The 23,422-nt window shown below is 45.7% G+C and overlaps 1 protein-coding gene across 2 annotated transcripts in view; it reads left to right on the forward strand.

Moving 5' to 3' along the window:
- Positions 1–969: 969 nt before the first annotated feature.
- The window catches only part of MAP2K4 (mitogen-activated protein kinase kinase 4), a 139,019-nt gene continuing 116,566 nt past the window's right edge, over positions 970–23,422 (forward strand). The window contains exon 1 of one of the 2 annotated variants that reach the window (XM_047832822.1): positions 970–1,129. In XM_047832822.1, coding sequence (XP_047688778.1) covers positions 1,012–1,129 — 118 coding nt within the window. In that variant the 5' untranslated portion in view covers positions 970–1,011. Of the gene's footprint in view, positions 1,130–7,774; positions 8,273–23,422 lie in introns of those variants that run through there. The other variant, XM_047832823.1, reaches the window with a different exon arrangement.

A 23,422-nucleotide genomic window follows, 5' to 3' on the forward strand; every position in this document is an offset into this window, starting at 1 on the left:
ACCCAGTGTGTGTTCAGGGGGAGTTGGGGATGTAAGTAGTGTATTTTGGGAGGCCAGGGAATGTTGGGGGCTTAAGATACGTTTTTCACATTTAAGGTTCATACAAATTACTTAGAGATACTGGTATTATTTAAAAAAAATTTTTAACGTTTATTTATTTTTGAGAGACAGAGAGAGATAGAGCACAAGAAGGGGAGGAGCAGAGGGAAGAGGAGACACAGGATCGAAAGCAGGCTCTGAGCTGTCTGCACAGAGCCCAACCCGGGGCTCGAACTCATGAGCTGTGAGATCATGACCTGAGCCGAAGTCTGACGGTTAACTGACTGAGCCACCCAGGCGCCCCTCCTGGGGATATTATTTAGAAGGTAGATTCTGATTCACAGTTTGGAGAAGAGTCCGGAGACGTCGCTTTGAGTAGCACCCAGTAGCAGCCCCCAGGTCAGCGTGGAGGGTTGGGGTGTTGGGCGGAGCTTAACAGGGGCTCCTGATGGGACCACAGCTAGAGCCAGCGTGCCCTCTGGAAGCGCCCTGCCAGAGGCCGGACGGGAAGCACGACCCCGGGGGTCCTGTTCAGCTCGACCCGGTCTGATTTCGGCTTCTGTGGTTTCCAACAAGGGGGCTCGTAAACTTCTTGGGGTCGCAGGCCTCTGCGGGAGCGACGAAAGCTCTGCGTCCCCTAACCTCCCCGGCGCACCCGCGCTCGTAACGCTGCTGCAAAGCGCCTTAGGCCCCGCGAGCCGGCCCGCAGCGCCGGGGCAGCCCGGCCGCCTTCCTCCCGGGCCGGGCACCCGCGCCCTGGGCGGTTCTGCGGCTCCGCAGCTGGCGCGGCTCGGCGTCAGGCTCCGGAGCGCGCGCGCGCGTGCGCGCGCGGGGAGGCGTGTCCGGGGGCGTGTCGGAGGCGGGCAGGGGGCGTGGCCGGGGCGGGCGCTGGCCGCGCCCCTCGGCCGTGCGAGAGGCCGAGCTTGCTGCATTGCAGCCGCCGCGGCGCCGCTCGGCTCCTCACTCCCAACAATGGCGGCTCCGAGCCCGAGCGGCGGCGGCGGCGGCTCCGGGGGCGGCAGCGGCAGCGGCACCCCGGGCCCCGTGGGGCCCCCGGCGCCGGGCCACCCGGCCGTCAGCAGCATGCAGGGTAAGGAACGCGCCAGCGCCGCGACCCCCGCCCCCCCGGCGCGGCCGTCGGCGTCGTCGCGGCCTGTCCCCGCGGCCCGCGGACGCCCCCGGACCCGGCCGAGGAAGCCGCCGGGGCGGCCCGCGCGCCCGGCCCTGCCCCGGCCCCGCGCGCAGGCCCCGGCCCGCGGCCTCCGCGCGCGCCCCCCGCCCCAGCGTAGCCCAGCCCAGCCCAGCCCAGCCCCCGCCCCGCTCGGCCCCCGCCGGGCCCGCGGGAGGCCCACCTGGCCCGGGCCCGCCCCCGCGGCCGCCCCCGCCGCCGCCGCTCACCTGGCGCCGCCCCGCCCGCGTTTCCGGGCCCGCGCCGGGCTGGCCTCCCGCGGGCCGGGCCGCGCCGCGCAGGTAGGCGGCGGCGCTGCGTCCCCGGCGCCCCGGCCTGGCGCCCCCCTGCGCCCCGCCGCCGCCGCCGCCGCCGCCGTGGGGCCCCGCGCAGGGCCATCTTGGCTTGGCCGGGCCCGCCCGCCGACTGGGCGCCCCCCGCGGGGACCCCCCGCGCCTGCAAACTTTCCCCGGGGGCGGGGGCGGGGGGAGGGGGAAGGGGAAGGGGGGGAGGGGGAGGGACGGGGGTGGGGTGGGGGAGGGGCTGCTCCGGCCTGTGCCACCTGTAAGGTTAGTAGTTCCGACGGCCGTCTGGCCCGGGGTGACCGCGTTGGCGTGGCACAGGCTCGAAATATCCGCAAATACGCGAGAGCCCTGGATTCGGTTGCAAAGGGGGAGACGCAGGAGACAGAAAGGCAGGGGGGTCCCAGTGGTACTGGGTCGTGTCTGGACGTCCGAGGCCGCCGCCTCCTTAATGAATTAGTGCTTCGCCCCCACTGGGAAGGCGAATTCAAATCCGCGTGGCTCCTGACCGAGGGGGTGTTGTGAAAACACCAGCCCCCCACCCCCACCCCCACCCCTCCCCAGCCCATCAGGGGCCATTCCCTTAAGTTTTCGGGGGGATTTCGGGGGAGTGCTGTTATCTTTAAAACCGGGAATCTCAGCGACCTCTTGGACGACTTCAGCTAACCGCTTGTGTTACATTATCAGCAGAATGGGTCGCGATACCCTGGGCGGTCAGTGTCGCCATGGTGACATTTTCCTCTCTGGTTAGAACCTTCCCGACAGGGCTCCTTGCTGCGTCCTGAGCCGCGTGCCCGGGTCTGTCTCAACCGCCTTGGGGTCTTCGTGTCGATGAGAGGGTGCGTGATTCAGGAAAGCAGAGACAGGATGCCCTCAAGTTTTCCCTCCCGGCTGGTTGCGCTCCCTGGGAGATCATTTCAATACACGTAAAGAATGGTGATGTACAGACGGGATGATGTCAGAGCTCCGAGGACACTTTCTGTGCAGGCCCTCATGATTAATTCAGACCGAAGTAGTTGTTGGCCGCTGCTGTGTTGCACAGCCCAATGTGTATGTGAGTGTATGCAGACGACGTAAAAGATGGGTTTTCTGATAAGGACCGCTTTCCAGTCCGGTTGTTGCTGGAAATGAGGCGGAAAAACGACAGGTTAGGATCGTATGGCTTTTGCAAAATGGGTGACTTCTAAAGCTTATAAAAATAGTGCGTTTGTGTGTGTGTGTGTGTGTGTGTGTGTGTGTGTGGTGGGGAGTTTATTTTGGTGGGGGTAGGGATGCTGATAGTTTGAAAAAGCTGTATACATTTATTATTAATTATTATTATTATTTTGGTTAAAAAATGTTGAGCTCCCCAGTGCTGGGCGTAGACTCTAGTGCTGGGCATACAGCAGAGAGTTAGTTGGGCGTTCTCCTCCCTCCTGATGAGACGGGGCAGGAAAGACAGTCCGCAGGTACATAAGAAAAGTTACTCACGGAGAAGAGTGTTAGGAAGGTAACAAGCGGGGTTTTGCGATGGAAGATAAGAGAGGAGTGTGTGCTGTGCTTCGATAAGAGGGGTAGAGGAGACCCGTCTGGAAAGATGACTGTTGTGCTCTGGGCAGAGGGGACACTGTGTGTGTGTGTGTGTGTGTGTGTGTGTGTGTGTGTGTGTGTGTGTGTGTGTGAAGCTTCCGGAATGGGGAAGAGCTTGCGGTGCCCTTGTGGTTGGGCAATATTCTGAGGCTCTCCATTCTTCTCCGCCACCTCTGTGTTCTGATGTCTAGTAACCTTTCCAACAAGCGGAACCTGGTTTTGAAAGGGAGAAGGCGGACATAGGCCTCTCTTTGGATTATTGATGAATTTTCTTTTACCAGCATCATGTCTAGCCTTGACTGGCTGAGGAACCTGCTAGTTATAAGTGTCTTGTTCTTGGACCTTTTTTTGCTGACTCAGAACGAAGAGAAGCACCTGAAAGTCGCCGGACGTTGTCTAGTGCAATCCAGGTTATAATCCATGAGCTTAAAGAGCAGTTGAGGACCTTTTTTTGTTTACTTTGTATGCTTAGAGCCCAACCTTTCATGCTTCCTCTGCTAGAGACCTTTGGTTTTAGATCGGGATTCAGACCCTTAGAAGATGTTTGGTATATACCACCCCCTTCCTCCAATCTGTTTCTACCTGCTGCCCTGTAAAACATTGCCTTCCTGGGAGGTGTTAATGACCCTCCTCTTTCAAACAGCTAGTTGCAGGACTTATGGAATACATTTCATCTAACAGACATGCGAGGTCCTTCTGTGTGATAAGCTCTGTGCTGGGCACTGGATAACCCTGTACACTGTTTTCATGGCTTGACGTTTGTGACCCAAGAGTGTGGTCCACATTGGGAAGTATTGTTTCCCTAATGCCATAACATTTAAGAGCTCTGGAGTCCTGGATTTGAATCCCCTTGTCAGGATTTAAGATTTTTGTGACCTAGGGCAAGATACTCAACCTCTCTAACCCTCAGGTTTTCAGTTGGAAAGTAGGAATAATGCTCACTTCACAGGTTCTTTGTGAATGCATGTAGGGCATGGGTCTGAGATAGTAAGGATGTGATACATGTTAGCCATCATCATTGTCTTAATGTTTTTTTTTCTTTAATGTTTATTTGGGGGGCAGAGACAGAGGGAGACGCAGAATCCAAAGCAGGCTCCAGGCTCTGAGCTGTCAGCACAGAGCCCGACGCGGGGCTCGAACTCACGGACTGTGAGATCATGACCTGAGCCGAAGCCGGACACTTGACCCACTGAGCCACCCAGGCGCCTCCCTCCATCATCATTGTTAATAGCAACAATGCGTTGTTTGTAATATGGTGTCATTAATAGTCTCTTTCACTATTAGTGGACGAGTCCCTAACCCCTCATGATCTACTACACAGTTTCTTTAGCTTCATTATTACTGGGTCCCACCCTTCTCACTAATCTGCTGATTTCTGCTTTTCATTATTGAGCCTTTCCTTTAAGAATATCCCTGATGGGTCTTTATAATACCTGGATTCAGGAAACTGCTCACTCCTCTGCAGGCGCTGTGACTTGGGACATTTACTCACCTTTTCTGAACTCTGAGTTTCTCATCTGCTAAAATAGGAATAATACCCATATGGCCGGGCTGTTGTGAGGGTCACGTTATTAGAGTAATGCACATGGAAATGTTTGGAAAATTATAAACTATCAGAAAAAAGGATTATTATTAGACATGGTTATTTACCTCCTTGAGTTACGATTCGCTTAAAATGTATAGATTTGAAAGCTCTCATAAACACAAGAAGTTTATTCTAGAAGACTTAAAGCAGAGGAATATATAAAACTTCCTTAAACTTTACTCTGGTGGTTTAAATGTGGTTAGAATAGTTAGAACCTGCAATTGATTCTGAAGGATCAGTTCTGGAGGCATTTGTAAAGTACTTGTTACAGGGAATAGTCCTAAAGTATACATTGTAGTATACAAAGTATACATTGTATACAAACTTTACAAAGTATACATTGTATATAATATAAAGTATACATTGTAGGTACCTCTCATAATGAGCTGTTCTAGGCAGGCAGTTTTTCCTTTTTTCTTCTTGGGTCTTAAATGCAGATGTGTAACAAAACTTATGGACCAGTCCAGTCCTTACCTACTTAGCTTCACCTGAACAGTTAATAAATATCAATTTATAAAAAATGTTTATTATTTTTGAGAGGGGGGGGGCAGAGAATCCCAAGCAGCCTCTACCCTGCCAATGCAGAGCCTGACACGAGGCTCAGTCCTACGGCTGTGAGGTTGTGACCCGAGCCGAAATCAAGAGTCAGATGCTTAACTGACTGAGCCACCAGGGCACCCATATAAATACCATTTTAAGTGAAAAGATGATAGCTTGATTGTCCTTAAACACACACAAAATAATGTACGGCCTGGCAGCTATGATTAATAATGCCATATTGCGTATTTGAGAGCTGCTAACAGCACATCTTAAAAGTTCTCATCACAAGAATAGAAGTTGTTTGTGTATGCGATGGATGTTAACAAGACTTACTATGGTGACCATTTTTGGAGATATACACGTATCGACCCATTAAGTTGTACACCTGAAACTAATGTAATGTCAGCTATACCTCAATAATAAAAAAAAATGCAAAAATAAACACACAAAACTTTCAAGTGTAATGATGCATATCTGTTAAGAAAAAAATGAAGATTTAAAATCAATGCACTTTTTTTTTCTCCCAGTAATATTGAAATACATAAAAGATGTGGGAAGCACCCTATCTGTGATTATATTTGACTATTTGTTTTACCAGTTAGTCTGTGGTTTTCAAGAACTACGGGGAGATTCCTTTATCTGGATTTAAAATTTTTTTTTTCCAACGTTTATTTATTTTTGGGACAGAGAGAGACAGAGCATGAACGGGGGAGGGGCAGCGAGAGAGGGAGACACAGAATCAGAAACAGGCTCCAGGCTCTGAGCCATCAGCCCAGAGCCCGATGCGGGGCTCGAACCCACGGACCGCAAGATCGTGACCTGGCTGAAGTCGGACGCTTAACCGACTGTGCCACCCAGGCGCCCCCTTTATCTGGATTTTAAAGAACTGAACTGTGCAGACAGTGGATAGAGTTCCAAACCCTAGAATTTCTTGCCTTTTCTTCCCAGTGTGCTGAGTACTAGTTCTCTACCGTTTATTTGACATAACCTGAAACAAATGCAGCTTATAGCAAATTGGTCCCCCCGCCAAGCACACTGCATTTCTGTGTTCTCTTAAAAATCAAGCAACCCTGATCTTCAAAGACAAAAAAGTAGGAAAACCATGCTTTCAACGCACTTTCTCACCTTTTGCTCTCACGTGCTTTCTAGCGAATGTGTCCTGAAACCTGTTTTGAGATGGGATAGTAGCTAACCCTGTGTTTTGAGTCCTGTTTTCTTCTTTCAGAAATGTCTCTGTTTTCCTTCCGCTTTGTTTACCTAATCAGAGAGCCTGGATGGATTTGGGCGCATAGAGTTTCCCCGATTTCTAGGGGTCAGGAGATCACAGCTCCTTCACACGTAATCCGGTCAGTCTCCTCTGCGACCTCCATGTCTCAGAGGTAGAGATGCGGCCCAAATTACACAACCTGGGAAACTGTAATTCAGGTTTAAACTTAAGAAGGGAAACTGACAGTTAACACAGGTCTTTTCCATGGTCTCTACCTAATTTGATGCTCACCAGCACCCTCGAAGGGGAGGTGGGCACAGTCCCCTTTTGTAGATTAGGGAACTGGCCACTTCAGGTAATTCGCCCCAGTGGAGGCAGATTTTAACCCAGCCTTTCTTCTTCCTGGTCAGTAACACAGTTTCACACAGGTTCTCTGAGCTCTAAGTCATTTCAGCCATCAGGTCTGAGGGAAGAATGTTTGCCAGCAGAGATGCAGATTCAGGAATAGAAAGGGGAGATTATTTTAAGTTGCAGTCAGGGGGTGGGAGCTCTAAGCCGCCAGCCATGGTTGGGTTGTTTGGGTTGTTTCTGGAGCCTTGTCCTTCCTGATGCGCCTTTTTATGTCACAGTTCTAAACTTGCTGGAGGGTCGACAGCAGCATTTTGAATTAGGGGGCGTTTTGCTTTCTTTTTCTTTTTTTAAAAATTTCTTTTTTTTTTTTTTTTTTAATTTTTTTTTTCAACGTTTATTTATTTTTGGGACAGAGAGAGACAGAGCATGAACGGGGGAGGGGCAGAGAGAGAGGGAGACACAGAATCTGAAGCAGGCTCCAGGCTCTGAGCTGTCGGCACACAGCCCCACATGGGGCTCGGACCCACGAACCATGAGATCATAACCCGAGCTGAAGTCGGATGCTTAACCGACTGAGCCACCCAGGCGCCCTAAAAAAAAAATTTTTTTTAATGTTTACTTTTTTTTTTTTAATTTTTTTTTTCAACGTTTATTTATTTTTGGGACAGAGAGAGACAGAGCGTGAACGGGGGAGGGGAAGAGAGAGAGGGAGACACAGAATCGGAAACAGGCTCCAGGCTCCGAGCCATCAGCCCAGAGCCTGATGCGGGGCTCGAACTCACGGACCGCGAGATCGTGACCTGGCTGAAGCCGGACGCTTAACCGACTGCGCCACCCAGGCGCCCCTTTTAATGTTTACTTTTGAGAGAGAGAGAGACAGACAGACAGACGGACAGAGTGCAAGCAGAGGAGGGTCAGAGAGAGAGGGAGACACAGAATCCGAAGCAGGCTCCAGTCTCTGAGCTGTCGGCACAGAGCCCTATGTGGGGCTCGAACCCACGAACTGTGAGATCATGACTTGAGCCGAAGTCAGACGCTTAACCGACTGAGCCACCCAGGTGCCCCTGGAACATTTTAATTACGCATTGGCCCAGGGGGGGGCAGTATAGATTTGAAAGGTAGTGGAACTCTTTCAACACTACACATGCCACGGCAAAGGAACCCAGTTAGCAAAAGAGTTCATAATTGATGTCACCATCCTGACTAGACCTGTCATCTGGGGCAAATGACTGTCTCTGCTTTGTTTCTACCCTTATCCCCCCAGCTCCAGAAGAGGAGACACAGTCTCCATGTGTCTCCTCACACTCCTGGCAAAGTTGAGAAGTAACGTGTGCTTCTCGAAATGATTCGAGGGCCAGGAGTGACAAGATGTGCCTAATTTGGGGCTACACAGTCAAAGGGAGCATCGGTTAGTAGTCGACGCAAGATGGGCCCCTGGAAAGACGATGCCGTTGCTACAGCTGGATTCCTGAACGGCACCTCATTCTCCACGACGTGGAAAGATGATCGAGGTAGACACCACAGCAGCTTTTTCAGGGCCTACCTTGTTTCCGCTTACCAAAGATCGCTCCGACAAAATTTTTGAAAGGGGGGAAAGCAGAAAGGCGTTGCCAGACATATTTGGTGATGCTTCCTTGTCTGACTTTGCTGAAAACAGTAAGTGACACTAAGTGGCTCCCCCTGATGGATGCCGGTATCCCTGAGATCTGGGTTGGGGTCCTGCCAGGGAAACTATCCACCTTCGTGGACACCGGGACACCAGGCTGTGTCTAGGAAGGGCTGTGGCGGAATGTAGAGCCCGGGGTGGGGATCCCCGTGCTGTCTGGAGTCCTTCCCTGTTTCCTCCCTTAGGGTGACAGGAAGTATAAAGGAGGGGGACTGGTTTCGTGTAGGCGGAGCTGGTCCCCATGGGGAAGGTGCCGCAGCCATTGCTCACCTGAGGGAGGGACCAGGAGTAATTACTGTGGTAGTAATAACCTCTAGTCCAGGCGCAGTGCTGGACATTTAGATGCGTTAATCATCACGAAGCACGTTTGGATAGTACTCTTGTGTTCTGCAGATGAGAAAATGGAGGCTCACGGAGGTTCGATACTTGCCGCAGTCACAGTCATAAACTGCCCCGCCCAGGTACACCGGGGCTTCAGTGAACAGGTTGGAGACGATAATATAGCCTTTAGTTACATAGCCAAAGAGTCAGTGGGGTAGTTTATTGGCCACAGGCAGAAAAAAAGAAATGGTTTAGGAGGACTGACAAGATCCCGAGTTAAAAACAACTTTGGAGAGGATTTGATCGCTATTTTTTTTAAATTGTTTATTTATTTTTGAGACAGAAAGAACATGAGTGGGGGAGGGGCAGAGAGAGAGAGAGAGAGAGAGAGAGAGAGAGAGAATGAACCTGAGGCAGGCTCCAGGCTCCGAGCTGTCAGTACAGAGCCCGACGCGGGCTTCAAACCCACAAACCATGAGATCCTGACCTGAGCTGAAGTCAGCTGAGCTCTGCAGGCACCCCGGATTTGATCGGTATTTATGAAATCACGAATGGTGCTGGATGACGCAGGCAAGCTGGAATGAGTGAATTAGGGTGGCTCCCCTTTGCAGTTAGTGAATGGTGAAGCAAGGGGAGGCAGGAAGCAAGTCTGGCGGAAACCACTCTCGAGCACAGCGAAAGCACACATTTTGGACAAGCTGAGATCAGTCCTTAGATGTTAGAGCCCTGATGGTGTACTCTGAATAACTCCGCAGTTGGGGCCACATGCCACAATTTTGAGGTTGATTTTGGAAGGCAGCACACACAAGGCTCTTCCTGCTCCTGTTGGAAGCAAGACTGGGTAGCTTGCCCTATGGGCGTGACCCAGTAAGGGGGTTCTGATTTCCTTCCTTCCTTCCTTCCTTCCTTCCTCCCTCCCTCCCTCCTTCCCTCCCTTCCTTTTCTTTTTCTTTCTCTTTCTTTCTTTCTCTCTCTCTCTCTCTCTCTCTCTCTCTCTCTCTCTCTCTTTCTAAGTTTATATATTTTGAGAAAGACAGAGAGTGGGAGCAGGTGAGGGGCGGTCAGAGAGAGGGAGAGTCCCCAGCAGGTTCCGCACTGTCAACGCAGACCCCATCCAGGGCTCGAACTCACAAAACCATGAGGTCATGACCAGAGCTGAAATCAAGAGCCAGACGCCCAGCCGACCGGGCCACCCAGACGCCCCAGGCTCTGATTTTCTTTACGCTAGTGTGGATGTATACTGCGGCCCATAGTTCGTTTTCAGCAGTACCAGACTCGGCTGTGGGGGAGCTGGAAGAAACTGCCGGGGGAGCTGGAAACCACTGATGCCCCTGTCCCACACCCTCGCTGGGTTATACCATCAACCCAGAGAAGGGGACCCGGGATAATGCAAAGCCCCACGGGGCCGTTTCACAGGCATAGCAGGTGTCGACACACTGTTCCCAAATTCTAAGATAAGATTACCTGATTACTATTCTTGTTTGTTTTTAATTTTTAAAAATTTATTTTTTAAATGTACATCCAAGTTAGCATATAGTGCTGATTTCACAGTGATTTCAGGAGTAGATTCCTTAGTGCCCCTCACCCATTTAGCCCATCCCCCCTCCCACAACCCCTCCAGGAACCCTCTGTTTGTTCTTCATATTTAAGAGTCTCTTATGTTTTGTCCCCCTCCCTGTTTTGTTTTGTTTTTTAATGTTTATTCATCTTTGAGAGAGCGTGATCAGGGGAGGAGCAGAGAAAGAGGGAGACACAGAATCCAAAGCAGGCTCCAGGCTCCGAGCTGTCAGTACAGAGCCCGAGTCGGGGCTCGAACCCACGAATCGCGAGATCATGATCTGAGCCAAAGCTGGATGCTCAACTGACTGAGTCACTCAGGCTCCCCTCCTCCCTATTTTTCTATTAATTTTGCTTTCCTTCCTTTATGTTCATCTGTCTTGTATCTTAAAGTCCTCATATGAGTGAAGTCATGATATTTGTCTTTCTCTGACTAATTTCACTTAGTATAATATTCTCTAGTTCCATCCAGGTAGTTGCAAATGGCAAGATTTCATTCTTTTTGATTGCTGAGTAATACTCCATTGTGTGTATGTACATATATATATATATATGTATATGTATATGTATATATATACACATATACACACACACACACACCACATCTTTATCCATTCATCCATCGGTGGACATTTGGGCTCTTTCCATACTTTGGCTCTTGTCGATAGTGCTGCTATAAACATGGGGGTGCATGTGTCCCTTAGAAACAGCACACCTGTATCCCGTGGAGAAATGCCTAGTAGTGCAATTGCCGGGTCGTAGGGTAGTTCTATTTTTAGTTTTTTGAGGAACCTCCATACTGTTTTCCAGAGTGGCCGCACCAGCTTGCATTCCCACCAACAATGCAAAAGAGATCCTTTTTCTCTGCATCCTCGCCAACGTCTGTTGTTGCCTGAACTGTTAATGTTAGCCATTCTGACGGGTGTGAGGTGCTATCTCATTGTGGTTTTGATTTGTATTTGGATGTCTTCTTTGGAGAAATGTCTGTTCATGTCTTTTGCCCATTTCCTCACTGGATTATTTGTTTTTTTGGGGGTGTTGAGTTTGATTTTGGATACTAACCCTTTATCTGACATGTCATTTGCAGATATCTTCTCCCATTCTGTCGGTTGCCTTTTAGTTTTGCTGATAGTTTCCTTCGCTGTGCAGAAGCTTTTTATTTTGATGAGGTTCCAATAGTTCATTTTTGCTTTGGTTAAATTTTTTTTAATGTTTATTTTTAACAGAGAGACAGAGTGTGAGCCACTGAAAGGCAGAGGGAGAGAGAGAGAGAGAGAGAGAGAGAGAGAGACAGAATTAAGTAGGCTCTAGAGCCCGATGTAGGGCTCGAACTTATGAACTGCAAGATCATGACCTGAGCCGAAATGGGATGCTTAACTGACTGGACCACTCAGACACACCCCTCATTATTTATTATTCTTAATTTTATAGTTAAAGGAGGAAACGGAAGTTCAGGTGAAATGACTTGACTTTCACAGTTGGAACTAGGGCCCTGGATTAACAGTTTTTATTTTGTCTTCTTTCTCAAATACTCTCTGCCTTTTGTTTTTGTATACACTTGCTCACCTCCTACATGGCCTTGTAAACTAATGCAGACAAGCTCACTTTGTCTGGCAGATACCATAATGGTCGGTTTCCAGTCCTGGCCAGTGAAGGGCTCTCACGATTGGGGTAAGAGCGTGAGGTTGAGGAGGAGTGTGGGAAAGAGGGTGGTCCAGTGAGAAAGGGGAGGAGAAAGCCCCACAGAGCTCCAATTCTCTTGACCGCTTCCTAACACATTGTCATATGTATACATCTGGGTATTTAGTCTTGGTTGGGGGGGGAGGGTTAAGATTTAATGCAAATAAACTTACCTGGGACCAGATAAAATGAAAAGACTCAAAGTGGAGGATCGTGTAAAATTTAGTCCCAGCCTACAGATACCAGGATAAAAAAGTGGGAGGAGGCCCCTGAGATTTTCAAAATTACCTGGTTACCAGCAACGGATTGAACTGGTACCTCGTGCTCCTGGGGTTGTAGTACATGAAGCGAGTGCGTGGAAAGACAGAATTGAGATACGGGTGACCTCAAAAATTGAACATTTGTGAATGAATAGTGATGCACTAATTATAGCCTAGCCACAAACTGGCTTTTTATAAAGCTGAGAATATTGGAAGTTTTCCTCATCATTTCTTTCCTCCAGCCTTTCTGTTCTCGGACGAGGTTGCTGGTGGTCCCCTTGGCCCCTCCCTGCCCTTTGAGTTTAATGAGCTAGGGGAGCTCTAGAAAGATTTAGCTAATAGCCTTTTGTCTGGTGTAATTGATAGGATTAAGTGGGATTCCAAGGTGAGCCATTATGTTTGAGTTAGTTTAACCCTCCTTGCCTGTGAACTCCGCGTCTGGTAGCAAGCCTTTTTTAATTTTATTTTTTAAAATTTTTATTTTTGAGAGAGAGGGAGACAGAATCTGAAGCACACCCTCACTGTCTGCACAAAGCCCAACACGGGGCTCGAACTCATGAACTGTGAGATCGTGACCTGAGCTGAACCTCAGCTCAACCCACTGAGCCACCCGCAAGTCTTTTCTGAGGGAGAAGTAATGCAGAGATGGACAGATCCGTTCACCTGGTCACTGTATCCGTAACTAGGTAAAAAGAACAAGTCTGTACTTAGGTGGTGAGCATTTCAGCCTCCTCCCTTTTTATCTACCTGCGTTGATTCCTGTATCTAAGGTGGATTTAACCTCCCATGTGGTTAGAGCAGTAATTGGTGACATTGTAACACTATCAGTTACATATACATTTAAGCATTTTTTTTTCTGTTTCTTAAAATTACCCTGTAACTTATTTTTAGCAGTTGTGCAAACAGCCCCAACTCCTTCTTTTTCTTGTATCTTTCAAGTTTATTTTTCTTGCTCCTTTCTCCATTCATATTGTTATTTTGTTTTCCTCTCCTGCTTCCCTTTAATTTTGCTAACTAGTAGCGAACACTAACTATATTTAGAGCTGAAAAGAGAAGAGTGACTATTGCCTTCAACTTGTTTCAGTCTTTCATCAGTTTCCCCTCCAGCTGTCAGGTGGATTTTGCCTTCAGCTCAGCAGGGAGAGCTGGAGACCCGCCTTCCGAACTGAGGCTGGGGTTCCTCTGTGCTCTCTATGCCACTGCTGCTAACAGAGAGCCAGTTTCCTCTCCTTCCGACCTGTGTTCACCTCATTGGGCCCGTGGGACGGTGGCTGGGCTGGCTTTTAGTTGCTTAGGCTTACAAGGGCCACGGATCTCCGACTTTTTTCTTTCTGAAGTCTGTTCCTGCCACACATCTGCTGGGGGGCAGCAAGTTGAACTTGAGGGGTAGCTGCTTCCAGGTTTGCCCTGGGTCCTCCAGCCCGGAGCTCCCCGGTGCCCACTCCCCCTGTGTTGGCATTTGTGTGGTTAGCTAGTAAGCAGTGGGTTACTCTTGGGCAAAGTAGCTACGTTGGGATTTTTCTGGTATTGTACCTGATAGGTGATAACTTAGAATCCTAAGCATTCTGATAATTGGATGGGAGAGAGTACTTAAACACATGCTTCTTTTAGTCCTGGCTCTTTTCCTAGAAGTTTTGGTTGAATTCCCATAAATACAGAATGAGTAGTGATACTCATTCTGAATTTCCCATGTTGTTTCTGAAGGCATTAATAAACGCACTCATAGGTGGACTATTGAGAAAACCAGGCATTCACCCCCTAAACCAAGGGGGTGAAAGAATACCTTAAGAATATTTAAATATTTTATTTAAGAACCTTAAATAATTTGTTGTCAGCAGCTTATTTTACTGGGTGCATTTTACAAAAAATTAACATCTATATAAATGAATACATAAGGCGTAATCAGGTCCAGCTGGATTTGGGAAATGTGCTCACGTTCCTAAGGAGATTTCACAGGTTTTCTTCCTGTAACTTGTAGGTCCCACCCTGCATATCATTCCTAGGGACAGCACCCCCTCTCAGGCCTCCTAGAAGAAGTTGAGTAGTTAATCATTATTTTATGATTTTACCTCAGTAATGATTTTACCATTAGTTCATGATTTTACCAGTGAGGTTAGCGAATTGACTAGAAAATGTTGCTTTGGTTTAGATTTCGTAATTTATGAACTGCTTTTGAAGCTTTTGAATCAGGGGTAGTAGTTAATCACAGATAGTGTTAAGTCAGCAATTAGGGTTAATAAAAGTCACTTGTAACATGTTCTGAATTTGTAGATTGAAAGCATTGATAAGATTACTTTAAAAGTTACTCTTGACTTCCAAGAGCTAATGGCTATTCTGTTCATCCAATAGATGTGAAACATTAAGGTAATTGCAGAATTTAGAATTTCAATCTAATTTCAGCTTCATTTAATAAAGTACTACCCCAGAGAGAGCTGACTTTTTAAAAGAAAGCTCACGTGTTAGAGTTTTCACTTTGCTAGTGGGGGGTATGTGATTCGAACTGTTCCTGAATCGGTTTTATTCAAATGTGATACAAGAATGCAATGTCATGTTCTAATTTTGGTTTGTTTGATTTACAGTCAATGAACTGGAACTTATCTCTTTTACTTTAGGCTTTCAGATAAACTTCTGTGAAAAGGCACAAAGTAAGCTACAAATTTTATGGTCCTATGCTACTTATTTTTTTTCATATCCATCTTGGTATTGGGAATGTGTCCACGACTGTTTCAACTAACCAACCATGGCGATTTTACACTCAAAGAGCTTCCATTTCTCATTCTTTTTCCAAATACAATAATAATAATAATAATAATAATAATAATCTATTCTTGATTGTAAATTGTTTTTGCTCAAAATTGAAATAGATACATACAGGTATTCAAATGCTTGTAGGTATAGAAAGTTGTATATAGATGTGCAGATAACTTACAGATATTCAGATGTATATATGTATAGAAATCATAGTAGATTTGGAAAGATGTATACAGGTATGGAAAGGTATATTTATGTGTATGAGTTATGAAAAAATATGCATAGGTATTTGGATTTCACCATAATGCAGACTACAAGCTGAGGAAAGTTCTCTTTTAAGATTGTGGTGCAGAGTATTTCATGGTACTCAGAGATTTCATGATTTAAGGTTGATTTTTTTGGAACCATACACATAGAGTGTTTTATTTTTTTCTTTGTTTTTTTTTTTTTTTTAATTTTATTTTTCCAACGTTTATTTTTATTTTTGGGACAGAGAGAGACAGAGCATGAACGGGGGAGGGGCAGAGAGAGAGGGAGACACAGAATCGGAAACGGGCTCCAGGCTCTGAGCCATCAGCCCAGAGCCCGACGCGGGGCTCGAACTCCCGGACCGCGAGATCGTGACGTGGCTGAAGTCGGACACTTAACCGACTGCGCCACCCAGGCGCCCCTATTTTTTTCTTTGAAACGAAGCTTGTTTCTTCCTCCTGCCTCCCCCTACCTCAATTGGACTAGTGTTCTCTATTAGGACACCAGTCTTAAAAGAATGCAGAGTAAGTTTTCTATTCAATAACAAGCAAAACTTATAAAGCTAAAACAAATGCATTAAAAACATTTTAAAATTTATTTATATGTTTTGAGAGGAGGGAGAGGCAGAGAGAGAGGCGGGGAGAGAGAATCCCAAGCAGTCTCCACACTCAGTGTGGAACCTGATGTGGGGCTCAATCCCATGACCATGAGATCATGACTTGAGCTGACATAAGGAGCCAGCCAGCCACTTAACCAACTGAGCCACCTAGATGCCCCCAACAAATGCATCTTATTTATTTATTTGTTTAAAAAAAATTTTTTTAAACATTTATTCATTTGTGAGACAGAGAGAGAGAGAGAGAGAGACAGAGAGAGAGAGAGAGAGAGTGTGCGCAAGTGGGGGAGGGGCAGAGAGAGACAGAGGGAGAGAGAGAATCCCAAGCAGGCTCTGCACTGTCAGTGCAGAGCCCGATGCAGGGCTCGAACCACAAACTGGGAGATCATGACCTGAGCTGAAATCAAGAGTCAGAGGCTTAACCAACTGAGCCACCCAGGCACCCCTAACATTTTCCGACGGAATCAAAATGTTTATAATTTCCATTGATTGAACATTGTGACTTCCTTTGAAATGTAGTTAGCAAGCAATGTATTTCTTGAATGGCTCACTCATGACACAGAGAAGGGCAGCCAGACCCTAGGATCACCATTTTTTAATCGGTTCGTTATTATCTTTCTCTTACCTTAACCTAAAGATATTATACAATTGCCTGCCCGTATTCGATATATATCTGTGTATAATGAAGTTACAACTTCTATTTTATGCTATTTTAATTTTAATACACTTACTATGATAAGTTTTTGCTTTCACTTATATTTTAACAAAATGTTTCTCTTTATTATAATTTTTAGTTTTTCTATGTTGGCAACATTTAGTCTAAGAAAGATGCTGACATTTAAAAAATGTAAAGCTGCATTCACATTGTTGCCCTTTTTTCTAACTTAGTCCAGTTGTGGACGTAAAACCAGAGAGAAGTACTGATTTTGTTAGGCTTAAAGTTGTGTATGCAGTGTCCATAAAAAGCTCTGTAGCTAGATTAAAAGTGCCTTTGGACTGGCTAAATGGTTCTGTCCCTTCTCCGTTGTTACAGAAACGGCAGATTTGTGGTGCTGCCTGCCTGGAACCCGGAAGAATCGAACAAGGAAGCATATATATATATATATATATATATATATATATATATATATATATAATACTCCCGCTTTGATTCTCACTTCTGGGTTGTCTTCACTGCCTCTTCACATTGACTGCCTTCTCACATCTCCTTTTTTATTTCCCCCTCTCACTTTGGGACATCCTCCTCTTTGTTTTCCAGCTTTTGGGACTCAACACCATTTGATACGTTCATTCACGAAGCACCTGTTGCACACCTCGGTACCAGAAAGTGAGGGAGCCGATGGGTCTGGAAATGAATAGGTCCCTGCCCTTGCTGACTCTTAGTGTAGCGGACCTGAGTTGATCCGGGTTTGGTTCTGAGTGTTCAGCTGCTGATGCTACAGGTTGATTAGCAGCTGAACACAGGGTGAGGTGGTGCAGCAGGCAGGGGTACAGGGCACGTCTGCCCTGCTGTTGTGAGAGAGAGCAGCGTGGGGCTGGGTGGGGGTGGGGGTGCCATGGGTCTCCTGAGAGCTACTTTCCTGATTGGAGAACGGGGCTCAAAGATCCAGCGATGGGCCTGCCATACTTTGGAGTTAAGCAGAGCTCTCTGCTGGCTGGGACCTCAGCGGAAGACTCAAGTAAAGGGAGGGTTGGAGCAGGGATGTTGGTAGGGATGGCCGGCTCTAAGTTGATGGTATTTATTTTTGTACTAAACGTTTAACTTTCCAGTTGCTTACGTACATTAACTTTTTTCCAAGATCGGTCCTGTCCTAAAGATTAAAGTACAACTTTGTAATGTTTGTGGACAACCAGGCTTATGTTTGGGATATAGACATTGACTTTATGTTAAAGGCGGTCACTGTCTCTTTAAAACTAAAGGGCTTGAAATCGCGCAGGTAGCGTTTTCTCATCGAATAGGACCTCCTGTAGGGCCAGAATCTCCCATCTTATTCTCAGGATGTTTCAGAATTCTCAGAAGGACTTAGATTTAGTTCATTAAAAACACTTCTGTGCATACGGTAGTTGTGGGAGGGGATGGAGCGCAAAGAGCACAGAATTATCGTGAAGAACCCAGTGAGTGCGTGCAGTGGCCTCACGTGCTTGATTGATTCTCCGCCATAAGTCAGAAAGACTTATTGTAAGATGATTCTGATGACTAATGGAAGCTCTGAAGGATTCACTTTTTCCCATTGTTTGACTTTCACATAGTTTTTGTTTTTCATACTGTGTTATCACTATTCCAATGAGTGTATCACCATCGCCTGTTACAAGTTAGCAGAGCTTTATTGGAAATGTGTGGGGGGTGTTTTCGCACACGGTGTGAGATCACTTTTAATTTTGGAACCGGATTTTTACAGATCGTCAGTAAAAATCCACTTTGCATCTCATGGCCTTCTTTTGATGAATTATAGTTTGCATTTACTTGCTTTTTGGTTTTTTCTATATAAAGTTAGTATGTAAGTTAATAAGTAAACAAATGAAGTTACAATTATTTAAGACAACGGTGTTATGTTTCTCTTAACCCTGTTGGATTGTCAAATTATTCTGAAGTCTAAACGAAAGACTACTTCAGGGAAAGATACTCTTTCTGATTGAGAGTGCTTATGTTTAGAAGGTTGATTAATTCATCATTCATCATTTGGAGATCATGATTCTGTACTTGTAAAGGTGTTTATGTGACTTATGACCAAGTTTTGAATGATCATATCTCGATGGCTTTAATCAGAGAACTTGTAAACATGGTTCTTTAGAACATGATTTGCTTTGGTTTATAAAACCAGTGTTTTTGTTTTTGTTTGTTTGTTTGTTGGTGGGGGAAGATTTACCTAGAAACACTTTTTGAGAAGTGCTTTCATAGATGTCAAATTTACCCTAGTGTGTTAGCATTCTGATTTTATTTGGATGAGAAGACTCATTAAGGATCCCATGACTGTAGGGGTCTTGGCTGAAGACAAATTTGGGTAGTATTGAGTTTGGTAGCTTTTATACTTTTGGTAGCTTTAAAAACTTTTTTAGTAGCTTTTAAAAATTGTTTTACTTGGGGATGTTTGCATAAGCAACAGGATGTTTCTTTCTTTCTTCGTTTCTTTCTTTCTTTTGATTTAGAGAGAGAGAGCATGGGGGAGGGGCAGAGAGTAGGGGGGAATCCCAAGCAGGCTCTGAGTTGTCAGCACAGAGCCCGATGTGGGGCTTGAGCTCATGAATCCTGAAATCATGACCAGAGCCTAAATCACAAGGCAGACACAACTTACTGAGCCATCCAGGCACCCCAACAGGAGCTTTATGTAGGAAGTTATGTGCTCCAGAGCTGACTTTTATTCTTGAAGTCACTAATAGAAATTAGATTACAGGTAGTGATTCCTTTTGGTAACACTGCACATCAGAATATTTTTGGAGAAAAAAGTGGAGGTATTCTAACCACAGATTCTCATTTAATTGTGAAACTACTCTTTTACAATAAGGATCCCTAATTGGTTTTAAGTTGGTAATAGTAAAAAGGAAACAATAAAGAGGAGGAAGGATGTTTTGTGAATGCAGAAATTTGAGGAAGTCATTAATAAGTTTACTGACCTGATAAGAAGTGTCTGTAAAAGATGATGTGTTGCTCAAGAGAGTATTTGATTGTATTGGAAGTAGGCTGTGTAGTAAGCCAGGCGAAGGAAGACGTGGAGGGGGAGTCAAGCCATTCTGCCTTTACACTAAGAGCTTAGGAAATTCACCTGATTAAATTTCTTTCTTTTTAATGTTTTATTTATTTTTGAGAGCGCAAGCAGGGGAAGTGCAGACAGAGGGGGGGGGCAGGAGAGAATCAGAAGCGGGCACCCCACTGACCGTGGTGAGCCCAACGCAGGGCTCGGATCCACGAACTGCAAAATCATGACCTGAGTCAAAGTCGGACGCAACCAACTGAGCCACCCAGGTGCCCCACACCTGATTAAATTTCTAATTTTCCATTTTATGTAGCAAAAAATCTACACAGTGACTAAAATTTTATCATTTGGAATTTATTAAGCTCAGCTATGTTTTTCAGCAGTCATAAGAAACAACGCTGCTATTGGAGATTAACAAGTTTTATTTAAATTTCTATAGAATTACTTATATTTATATTTTTATTATTTGGTTTGATTTTTTTTTTTTTAATGTTTGAGATCGAGGGAGAGAGAGAGCGAGAGCACATACAGGGGAGGTGCAGAGAGAGAGGGAGACAGTGGATCCAAAGCAGGCTCCGTGCCGACAACAGAGAGCCAGATATGGAGCCTGAACCCACAAACCATGACATGAGCTGAAGTCAGATGTCCAACTGACTGAGCCACCCAGGCACCTCTATTTATTTATATTTTTAAGTTTATATGCTGAATTTAGTTGAAAAATGAGATCTTGTAGGATTTGCCATAAGCCCGACTAGCATCCAGGAGATTCATCACTATCTTCACGGGCCTCATGGTAAAACTGCCAATGGAAACTCAGCTGTTTACAAACTAAAGCCCAAGAATTGCAGTAACGGTGTAGGCAGAGGCGACATTCACATATTCCCTTCGTACTTCCTCCCATTCCAAGGGGAGTGTTGCCTGATTATCTTTGATCTGGAAAGTAATGGGAACATTCATTTCTCCTGAAACATGGTTTTCATTGCTAGAAGAAAGAAGGTTTTGAATAGCCATTGCACCTTAATAATCATTCAGAGAAACTTAATGTGTGATATTTTTGCATGAGAAAAAAATGAGTGATTCTCCCACAGTGCAGAAAGTTTCCCATGTGCCAGTCGAACTTCGCTATTAGCAGTGCAGGGCTGTTTGACAAAACTTTTGTGGCTGGGCAGATACGGCGCAGAAGTGATGTGGAAAGTTTCCAGAAGGTGTTACCAACCAGATCTCCAATTCATCAAAGTGGTTTTCTTTTCTTTTCTTTTCTTTTCTTTTTTTTTTAAATTTTTTAAGTGTTTATTTATTTTTTTGAGAGAGCATGAGTGGGGTGGTAGGGGGCAGAGAGACAGGGAGACACAGAATGGGAAGCAGGCTCCAGGCTCTGAGCTGTCAGCACAGAGCCCGACGCGGGGCTCGAACTCACGGACCGCGAGATCGTGACCTGAGCCGAAGTCGGATGCTTAACCAATGGAGCCACCCAGGCGCCCCATCAAAGTGGTTTTCAATTTAGCTTATAAATTGAGGGTGATGGTTTTCAAATAAGGTGTAGTAAATACTTGAAATTCTCACGACATGATTTTACGAGTGCTTTCAAAATCGAGACACAAGTGTTTAGATGAAAAGATGTACTAGAAGAAACTTAAAACACCCGGGTTGCTGTTCATCTGATCATTAGGTAGAATTAGGTGAACATTAATCAGAAATGAAAATCAAGTGTATGTAAGCATACTCGCTCCCCTTTAGAGCACCTCTTCCAAGATTAAATAAATGGGCACAAATGAAACACTTAACAGACACATATACTGCTAATGATAAGGGGCCCTGGGGTCTTTCAAGAAGAGTTAGATGTAGAGCCTACTCTGAAGAAGCTTATGTTCTTTGAGAGATTGAACTTGTAGAGTCAGTCTGTGTGGCAGAAATAATCATAGCTCATTCACTGTGTGCTAAACCCTGTTCTAAGCACATTCTGTTAACTCCTTTAATCCTTACAACCTTGTGAGGTTGGTATAGTATCTAGTATGGGTGAGGAAACTGAGGCACAGAAAGGTTAATAAGGAAATTTTTCAAAGTCATCCAGCTAGTGAGTGACCCTGGTCTGGTCAAGTTTATATGCTATAAACAATAGTGTCTTATTCTTGAAAGAGAACAGTGGGTACTCATAGGAATGATTTTCTTTCTTTTTTTATTAAAAAAATCTTTTAACGTTCATTCATTTTTGAGAGAGAGCACAAGCAGGGGAGGGGCAGAGAGAGGGGGACTCATACTGCAGGAACCGTGCCGACAGCAGCAAGCCCGATGCGGGGCTCGAACTCATGAACCGTGAGATCGTGACCTGAGCTGAAGTCCAGCGCTCAACCGACTAAGCCACCCAGGCGCCCCAACATATGGCCAATCTTATTTCTTGTGTTCCTCCTCCCTACACCTATCTCTACTGAAATATCTTCAAGCAAGTTCAGATTATCATTATTTCATTTTTTTCTGGCCACATCTATGTCAGTCACATGCCTTGTCGGTGATAACGACTCTTAAATGCAGAGCCTCAGGCGGTTATCACACTGTTAAATAAACAAAACAATATTATCAGATAGTCCCTCAGATCTCCTCAAATGCCATATAGATGCATGTTGACAGTTGACTTGTTCAAGTTGAGATCTCAGCAAGGTCCACACATTCTGCATTTTATTGCTGTTTCTTTATAATAGTTCCCCCTTTTTTCTCTTTGCCATTTATTCACTGAAAAAACTGGGTCATGCATTTTGTAACGTTTTGCACGTTTCATATTTGGCTGATTACATCCTTTTAGTCATTAGTGTTTCATGGGTGTCTCCTTGCCCTGTAGCTTCTGTTAATTGGTGGTTAGGTGGAGAGGCTTGATCACATAGAGATATGCATTTTTGGCAAGAACGCTTTATAGGTGGTGCTGGGTATTTCTTGTTGCCTCACATCAGGGGGCACATGATGTTTAAAAAATTTTTTTTCAAATGTTTATTTTTGAGAGAGAGAGACTGAGTGTGAGCTGGGGAGGGGCAGAGAGAGAGAGAGAGAGAGAGAGAGAGAGAGAGAGAGAATGAGAATCCGAAGCAGGTTCCAGACTCTGATCTGTCAGCACAGAACCCAATGCGGGGCTCAAACTCACAAACCGCGAGATCATGACCTGCGCCGAAGTCGGATGCTCAACCGACTGAGCCCCCCAGGTGCCCTGTGAAGGCGTATGATTTCTGACTGTAGCTCTTGTTAAGATTAATGGCTGGGTTTTAGGTGCTGTCCATGTGATTCCTCTAGGAGAAAGTTCCCCATCAGCTTTTCACCTGTTGTTTTTGGCCATCGTTGATGATTTCTGTCCAAATTATTTTGTTAGGTACTGGTTAACTCATACTGCCAAATATCTGTGGGCTCTTCAAATAGTAGCTATGATCAGCCAAAACCCAACATTTGTGTTTGGGGCATACCAACGAATGCAAATTAAATGAAGCATTAATCCCCTCTGACTTAGCTGTACCGGTGTCGAAGGATACGAACGTATGTGTATGTGGGCACGCACGTATACGCAGACGTTTATTGTGCTTTTCTGTACTTTGAGAGAATTAAAACTGGAAATCTGTCTCTTCTTCATACCCTGGAATATGAGCCGACCTCTTCGTTACCAGGGTTTTTTAGCTTTTTAAAATTTCTTAATCTCTGAAGATGATTAAAGAACATGCCAAATAATTCTTGACTTTTTTTGGTGAGGAAGAATCCATGGGTTATGGGAAAGCAGTTCTGCCAAACTAAGATCAGTTCCAAACTGGAGTCCAGCCTTGCTTAAAATTAATTTGTATTCAGTGCTTAGATGGCTCAGGTCCTGTAGGGCTTCGCCTTCCCATTACTTGGGAACC

This window comes from Prionailurus viverrinus, chromosome E1 (assembly GCF_022837055.1).
Source record: "Prionailurus viverrinus isolate Anna chromosome E1, UM_Priviv_1.0, whole genome shotgun sequence".
Lineage (NCBI taxonomy): Eukaryota > Metazoa > Chordata > Mammalia > Carnivora > Felidae > Prionailurus > Prionailurus viverrinus.